The sequence below is a fragment of the Cyphomyrmex costatus genome, unplaced genomic scaffold, assembly GCF_001594065.2.
Source record: "Cyphomyrmex costatus isolate MS0001 unplaced genomic scaffold, Ccosl1.0 scaffold436, whole genome shotgun sequence".
Classification (NCBI taxonomy): Eukaryota; Metazoa; Arthropoda; class Insecta; order Hymenoptera; family Formicidae; genus Cyphomyrmex; species Cyphomyrmex costatus.
Window position 1 is genome coordinate 20,132 of NW_017278598.1, and position 9,129 is coordinate 29,260.

The following is a 9,129-nucleotide window of genomic DNA, read 5'->3' on the forward strand; positions in this document are numbered from 1 at the left end:
TATAGATCTGCTCGTGATGGACGAAATCCTGATTGCACTTAAGAAAGCGAAACAAAGTGCAAACAAATAAGCACATACAATACGAACAGACTAGATGTGTGTTGACTGTAACTGTAAGTCACTAAACTTCCCTGCTTATTGGTTAATCATTGGTTAATTAATTTAGTTTCTAGATTCATCCGACAGCCAATCAGAGAACATACAGTTCTGATGAACCACTCGGCCGAGGCGGACGCGTTTCGGTCGGGTGCTTTCTACCGTATGTTTTTGAAAGTTTTACCGACTTTGACCGTGCATTGTTTTGTCCTATGTGTTCGTTTTCATACTTTTTGTACGATTTTTCATTAAAAACGTGATCTGGCAGTATCGCCTTCCCATTATTGGGAGGCGTGGTGCCATAAGTTAGAGTTACTCGATGCGTGTCCGCGGTTGTGCTCGTCTCGATTGCTCGTCATCTTGCACCCTTCGACGACTCGGGCTCTCATGACGCGCGTTACTGGCCTGGTTTACATCGTGAAAGAATTGGTACGCGTATTAAATGTGTTTCATGCGTTTACATCGCCATTTGTATCATTTGATACGCGTATCAGTTTAGTACGATACTCCTGCTTGATACGCTCGTACCAAAATAATCCGACAGCGTTTACATCGTGCGTACTAAGTGTTTATAGTACCAATTTGATACGAATATAATACTTGATACGCGTATCAAGTGCACGATGTAAACCAGGCCATTGCGACGTGACGACGTCGTAGACGCAGGCGCCCAGATACCGGTCGAACAACGCCATTCCTACGGGCATTGCATCATCCGGTCGCTCGACATTTTAATACATTTTTCATTTGTGACGTGATCTGGCCGTATCGACCTACCTATTATTTGGAGGCGGGAGCCATTAAGTAAAGAAGAAGAAGAAGAATCAGAGAACATACATACCACTAGGATTGATTTGTAACCTATCAAATCTCATGTTGATCAAAAATACTTCTTTATTATAGAAAAGAAATTCATGGCAATTATATGCTTTAAACCAAGCTTGGTCAATAAGAAGTCTGTAGCCAAAAGTTGATATGAATATATATTGTAGTTACGGAGATCTTAGCTGACAACCGATCCGCTTCGGTGAAACGCACATTCCTCCTTTTTGTGCCAACCTTCGGTTGGCAGCAGTCGGTCGTAAAAATCCAGTTTACAATTAAATGTATTAACAAGTTTAAATTTTTCGGAAATTGTATATCATACATTTCTGGCAATGAATCCGTGTTATTTTATTTGCTGATTCCAAGTTTCTGTTTCTTTATATGCACCATTTCCAAAATTAATCTTTTATTGTCTGCAGGTTCAATGTGTATCTCAACATTTTCCCACTTAAAATTATCATTTATTTCGATATGGTGGTTAGGAATGACCGAAGGAGATTTTGAATTTTATTAATATCTGAAATGTGTTAGTAGATAGACTAGGAGGATTCAGGACCAGGGGGCAATGAGTGGCGGTGAGGTGCGCGGGGAAGGTACGGGGGAGGGGGAGCCGGACCGCCGGGCCGCCGCCGTCGCGCCGCTGGCCCCTCGCCCTGGCGCCCGCCTTATCGCGCCACCACCGCCTCCGCCGCCCCCTCGCCCTAACCGCCGCGCTGCCTTATCGCGCCGCCGGGGCCTCCGAACCGTCCCCTCCGCTTCCCCCTCAGGATATATCGTTACAAAAGACCACCGCCGATGAAGTCATCATCGAATGAGTTTTTCAAAAACCGTCCCGATCGCATGACGCATGCGTCATCGCGGTCGTTTTCAAAGACCAAAATGCGAGACGATACCGAGTATAAAATTTCAACGCGTTCGCGATTCCAGGAAGAGCGGCGACAGCGCCGATGGCTGCTGAACGTTATCGAATTACTACGCGTTATCTTGCGCGATAAAATTTCTAATAAGAGCGCCGATAGCTGCTGAACGTTGTCAAATTACTACGCTTTATCTTGCGCGATAAAATTTCTAAGAAGAGCGCCGATGGCTGCTGAACGTAAACAAATTACTATGCGTTATCTTGCGAGATATTTCTTCTAGGAAGACGCGTTCACGCTGACAAAGAAGCCGCAAACGGTATAAATAACGAGTCGGAAGCGCAGTGCGCCTCATTAAGTGTCGCGCTCCGATCGTGGTGTTATGTGCTATTATAATATACACAGTGATCGACGAAGTGATGGACGTCGACGAAGTCGTCGAAGACGTTATGAACGTTGAGTCTTCCGACGACAGTGTTCTATCGAACGATACTGGATGAGTCAGCGATCTTGAGAACGCTGCCGATCGTGTGCGAAAAATTATCCCGGACGCGCAAATCCGGGCATTGGGTGTTTTTCGCGTTAAACACTGCCAGATCCAGTGTTACACGGCGGAGCGCTAGCCCTGTGTGCCGAGTGCATGGTCAACATCGCCGAAGTTGGGTCGATGCTGTTGATCAGGAAGCACGATACCGATTTCATCGAGGTACTCAGCGCCGAAACGTGCTCCAATTGCCGGAATCTGATGTGTCTGGTGTTCCCGTGCAGTGTGTGCCCGATCTGCACAGTGTAATGGAAAAATAATATGTCGAATAACGAAGATCCGTTGGGGTTGCTGGACGTAGATTGGGAACGAGTTTTGTAGGTACGTTAACGAACTCGCTGAAGACGTTAAAAACGTGCTCGAAAATCCGCTGGACCATAGTGCGTGGACATCGCCGGTGCGGGTACTGCGCGATCGTGAGATAGACGGTGATCGCGTTGTGAAAAACGTAAACGTGACCACGTACCCCGCTTACGGATGGTCATCGCTCGCTAGACGGAAAGCGTACACGCGATTACGCGATCGGTGCATAAACGCAAAAGACTATGAATGGGTGGGGGATAAATTCGAGGATGAACTCGAGGCTTCCTGTGGTAACATCACAATGGACACTTATAGTGGTAAAAAGGCCGAGGTGGTGATGATAAAGGATACCAGGGCACGATCGTTGCGATGAGACGCATCCTGTCCGCGAGTGTTTCGCGTGGTTGGAGAGGTGCAAAGAGTGCATCGAGAGCCTCGAGTGTAGCGCCAAGCGTCCGCGTCTTACCGTCGGTCACAGACAATCCGCGGTGGCGAGGATCGCGCGACTCGAGGGTGCGCGAACATAGTTGGAACGACGATTCGTGCACGTGGGTCATGGCGTGGGCGATGGCGACAGATCTCTCGCTTGGCGCGAGATCGACGCCGCTTTTGCCAGCCGCTTTTACCAATCGCGTTCTAACCGGTGCCGTTATAAACTCCAGGCATATCGAGCCTCGACAATTCCTCGAAGACGCCGAAAGTGTAGTGCTCGAGCGTGTGCGGGGCGCTATAGACATACATGGTAGCGTGAAAGTGAACACCGCCTTCAACGGCGAGTTCGTCGCGGGTGACAAACGCACAGTCATGGGCATAAACACGTCATGGGCACAGTCATGGGCATTAAAAACTGCGAACTGTATCGGTGCACCGATCTGCGCGAGTGGTACGCGTCGCGCGTTATCGAGCCCACGTTGGCGTCGCTCGAGGAGCATCAGGAGCGCGACAGCAGGTGGGCGCTCTCGCGTATCCTGAACCTGACGGTCAATGTGAATAAACTCAATCCCATGCGCGCGGAGTGTCATGTTACAGTACCTGAAAAATTTAAGAACAAGCACGCGCTGGTCAACGTAAGGGCGAACGACAATGCGTGCTTCGCGTGGTCGGTGATCGCAGCTTTGTACCCTGCGGACAATCATGTGAATCGAACAGCGTCGTATCCGCATTATTCCAAAGTGCTCAACTTCGCGAATATCGAGTTTCCGGTAACGCTTAAGGCCGTTGCGAGCGTTCGAACAATATCTCGATTAACGTGTACGGCATCGAGGACGGGGACGTCCTCCCTCTGCGGCTCACCGACTGCAAGAGGGAGAGGCACGTCAATCTCTTGTACGTGCAAGACGGCGACGGCCACTTTGTATGTATTAAACATCTCTCCCGCCTCGTGAGGTCGCAAGTTACCAAAAAGAAGAATAAGATATACTTCTGCGACCGGTAAGTGCAATAAGTAAAATAAAATATTATATTAAAAAAAAAATGTACTAATAAGTAACGCAGTTGCCTCCACTACTTCTCCTCCAACGAGAAACTGGAGAGACACAGCGAGGACTACCAAAAGCTCAACGAGTGCGCTATCCGCCTACCGAGCACAGACAACAAATGGCTGGAGTTTAAGAAACACTGCAGGAAGGAGCGGGCGCCGTTTATAGTGTACGCCGACTTGGAGTGCGTCTTGCGGAAAACCGAGGATGCATCACCATCGGCGGCGTCGTACGCGTACCAGCGGCACGAGGCGTTCAGCATAGCGTACTACGTGCACTGCTCGTACGACGGCGCGTTATCCGAGTACAGATGTCGGCGGGGCAACGACTGCGTGAGCTGGTTCGCGCGCCAGCTAGAGGCTTTGGTGCATCGCGTGAAAAATATAATAACGACCAACCTGCCCATGGACTTTACGCGCGACGACTGGCGGCGATTCGACAGCGCGACGCACTGCCACATCTGCCGTTCGCCCCGGGTGACGAGCGGGCGCGCGACCACTGCCACCTCACCGGGCGGTACCGCGGTTCGGCGCACAAGGGCTGCAACATGAACTACAAGGACTCTCCGTACGTTCCGGTTGTATTCCATAACCTGTCGGGGTACGACGCGCACTTCGTCGTACAGGAAATAGCTACGCGATTCCAGGGACAAGTGGATCTGCTTCCCCTGACCAAGGAGAAGTACATCTCCTTCACGAAACACGTCAAGGACACCAGTGACACCAGTGACAAAGATTCACGAAAGTGCGTGAAACTACGGTTCATAGACTCGTATAAGTTTCTGAGTGCGAGTCTGGAAAAATTGGCGTCGTACCTCGACAAGGACAAACTGAAAATTGTGCGTTTCGAATTTTCGGCTCTATCGGACGAAGACTTCGATCTGCTCACCCGTAAAGGGGTGTTTCCCTACGAGTACGTGGACAGCGTAGAGAGTCTTAACGATACGCGCTTGCCGCCGCGCGAATCGTTCCACAGCTCGCTGACAGGCGATACAGTGTCCGAGAGCGAATACGCGCACGCCGAGAACGTGTGGCAGCGGTTCTCCGTGCGGACGCTCGGCGAGTACAGTGATCTCTACTTGAAAACTGACGTGCTATTGTTGGCCAATGTGTTTGAGAACTTTCGCGACAGTTGCGTCGCGAGTTACGGTCTCGATCCCGCGCATTACTACACCCTGCCCGGTTTCACGTGGGACGCGATGCTTAAACATACGCGCGTGAAGTTCGAGTTGCTCACCGACATCGATATGGTGATGTTCGTCGAGCGCGGCATACGCGGCGGCCTCAGCCAGTGTTCCGGCAGATACGCAAAGGCTAATAACAGGTACATGCAGGCGTACGACTCGTCGGAACCGTCGTCGTACCTCATGTATTACGACGTCAACAACCTGTACGGCTGGGCGATGTGCCAACCGTTGCCCTACGCCGACTTTGCATGGGTCGACGACGCGCACACTTTCGACTATACTACCGTCGCGTTGGATTCACCCACCGGGTACATCCTCGAGGTGGATCTCGAGTAACCGCGACGTCTCCACGACGCGCACGCCGATCTGCCGTTCTGCCCGACGCGCGCGAAGCCGCCCGGCAAGCGGGACTACAAGCTTCTCGCGACGGTACTCGACAAGCAGCGGTACGTCGTCCACTACCGCAACCTTCAACAGTGCACGCGTCACGGCCTTCGCGTAACGAAGATCCATCGAGTGTTGCGATTCGCGCAATCGGCCTGGCTCCGCGACTACATAGAACTCAACACGCAGTTTCGAACGCGCGCGCGGAACGATTTCGAGAAAAACCTGTACAAACTGATGAACAACGCGGTATTCGGCAAGACGATGGAGAACGTGCGCGATCGCGTCGACGTTAAACTGGTGACGGCGTGGGAAGGACGGTACGGCGCGGAGGCGTTGATCGCGAAACCTAACTTTCACAGCCGCAGCGCCTTCGAGGAAAACCTGATAGCGGTCGAATTGCGGAAACTCGAGGTGAAATTCGACAAGCCTATTTACGTGGGTATGTGCATCCTGGACATTTCGAAAACGTGCCTGTACGAGTTTCACCACGAGTACATGACGCCGCTGTTCCGCGATAGATGCAAGATCGTGTACACCGACACGGACAGTCTGATTTACCGTATAGAGTGCGATGACGTGTACGAAACCATGAAACGCGACATAGACAGATTCGACACGAGCGACTATCCCGCGAACAACGCGTACGGTATGCCTCTCGCGAACAAGAAGGTACTCGGTCTCATGAAGGACGAGAACAACGGTGCCATCATGACCGAGTTCGTCGGGCTCAGAGCGAAGATGTACGCGCTGCGCGTGGACGGAAAGAGGGACACGAAGAAGGCGAAGGGGGTGAAGAGCAGCGTCGTAGCGTGGACGATATCGTTCGAGGATTACACCCGGTGTCTGAAGGAGGACATCGAAATGACGCGCAGGCAGGCGTGCATACGATCCAAGTTACACCGGGTGTACACGGTGTCGGAGAAGAAGACCGCTCTGAGTCTGTACGACGACAAACGATACGTCGTACCCGACTCTGTGAACACCTTACCGTGGGGGCATTACCGGATAGTGTAGCTCGCGAATCGAGTGTTATGTACATATACTTATACTTTTACGTATGTGTTGTGTTTGAAATTCAATTGATTGAAATTCACCTGGAGCTATGGTGACTCCGAAAGGTAAACGATTATAAACGTATAAACCTCTGTGAGTATTGATTGTTAGAAGATGCCTTGATTGCTCCTCTATTTCAATTTGAAGAAATGCGTCTGACAAATCTAGCTGGCTGAAATACTTACAGTTTGACAGTTGCGAAAATATTTCATCTGGTAATGGAAGTGGATGACGATTAGGTTCCAATGATTCGTTAAGTCCAGTTGAGAAATCCGGACAGATCCTAATCTTTCTATTTTTTTTTCTTACTACAACTATTGGATGCCCAGTCTGAATACTTGATTGGTGAAATGATTCCATTTTGTTCCAGTCTTGTAAGCTCTGCGTCGACTAAAGGTAAAATTGCGTAAGCAACCGGTCTCTTAGGTCTGAAAATAGGTTTTGAATTATTTTTTAAATTCAGTTTGACTTTAGTCTTTGTGCAACGACCTAATTGAGAGGAAAAAACCTCTTTAAAATTTTCTTTAATGCAGGATATATCAAAGTGCGTCGAATCTGCTTGAGAATGGATCTTGGAACAGAAGCTATTGAGACTGCATTGCCATAAATCGAAAGCTGCGATCCAATCGAGACCCATGATGTTGAGATCCGAATTTGCTGTTACGAAACATCGTAGTTGTTTGATAACTCCGTTCAAGGTTACTTCACAATAAATTTCTTGATTGAAATTGATCTGATTTCCCGACGCGTCACGTGCAACATGAGACGTTGAACAACCTGTAGGCTTTCCCAACAAAGACCAAATCTTTTCTGATATAATGGTAATATCTGATCCCGTATCAAGTTGAAGTTTAATTGGTTGATTATTTATCGAAATATTCACAAATTTGCGAGTAAGATTTGAATTTACTTGATTGACCTTAATCGTCTTGATGTTTTGATTTGCCGTTTCGTTATTTGTTTTCGTTTTGACTCTCTGAGTTGAAGCGTAATATCCGTCTTTGTGACCGACAGTATTACATTTTTGACATTTATGATTTTTGAAAGTACAAAACTTAGAATAATGCAATTGTCCGCAAAACCAACACGGTGTTGAAGGTGTTGAATCTTTGTTAGGTAAAGAATTTTTGATTTGTTTCTTACCTTGCAGATTCCTTGATTTATTTGAGTTTGTCACCTGCGGTTTACGTTGTTTATCAGTTTTGACAATCGCTACGGCATTGGACTCTGTCGATTTTTGGTTTTGAATCACTGATGTGTCATGCTTGAGATTGATTAATCGCTGACATTCTCTTGTAAGATCGTCAATTGTAAGTGTATCTGACTTTGTATCGATTAAGTTGAGAAGTTTTGTTCGTATATCGGCTTCCGCAGGCGATCTTAAAGCACATGCAAAAATAAGGCATTTAAATTGATCGGCAGTGATTGTAGAAATTTTGAATTCCTCGCAACGTTTGTTTACTAGCGCTGCAAGTGAAACGAAATCTTGATTTGGTGATTTTGTCGTATTCATGCAATCATATCGCTGATGAAAAAGAGAACTTTTTTTTCCGAATAATTGTGTGAGTTTGCTCACTGTGGTTTGGAAATCAAAGTCTTTGTATATCTTTGGCAGAATGTAATCAACATACTGTTTATGCGAAATTGTATTTATTTTTCGTAATAGAAGTCTGACCTTGAATGCGTCGTCTAAATCCTGTGCGTCCTCTTGAAATAGACCTTGATATCTTACATACCACACATCGAAAGTCAAATTATTTTCTGGATCGTAAATGAATTCGGTCATGGAATTTGCTAATGATTCCATTTTTGCATTCCTCTGCGAAGAATCCGTTGACTTAGTCCACATCGTAGACATGTGATTCATAAAATCCTGTTGTTGCTTCATTTGCTGCTGCAAGAGTACTTGTTGCTGCTGCTGCTGTTGCATGAACAATTGTTGTTGCTGCGTGAGTGCCATGAGTGCCTCTTTAAACTCCATTATCCTCGTCGCCAATTGTTGTGTTTGTCACTAATCTTTAATTCTTATTTTATTGAGAATTATGTGCTAATCAGAATATGCGGAAGGCCTAGTGATAATACGAAAGAGTGTGTCTATTTTGAATGTCTGAACACAACTCCCGATGTCGACCTTCTGACTGTCGACATACAGATCGTTGCCTAGCCGCGCATGTCGTGACGTTTAGCATAGGCGTAGGTAACAGTATGTTATACTGTTATATTGCGTTGTACTAGTACCTATACTTAGACATATTGAGTTTTATGTATCTTTTACTTTTATATTGCGTTTTCTCGTATCGTACGTATTAAGTTTTATGTATCTTTTACTTTTATATTGCGTTTTCTCGTACTGACGTATTAAGTTTATGTATTTTATACTAAGTTTTACTTGTACTCATA

At 47.3% G+C, this 9,129-nt stretch overlaps 1 protein-coding gene across 1 annotated transcript; it reads right to left on the reverse strand.

Moving 5' to 3' along the window:
• Positions 1 to 7,021: 7,021 nt before the first annotated feature.
• LOC108777481 (uncharacterized protein K02A2.6) lies at positions 7,022 to 8,710 on the reverse strand. Its single transcript, XM_018544394.1, has one exon. The coding sequence runs from the start codon at positions 8,708 to 8,710 to the stop codon at positions 7,022 to 7,024; it is 1,689 nt and encodes a 562-aa protein (XP_018399896.1).
• Positions 8,711 to 9,129: the final 419 nt, after the last annotated feature.

Coding starts and splice junctions, on each gene's coding strand:
- LOC108777481 (XM_018544394.1), bottom strand. CDS start 8,710: ATGGAGTTTAAAGAGGCACTCATGGCACTCACGCAGCAACAACAATTG.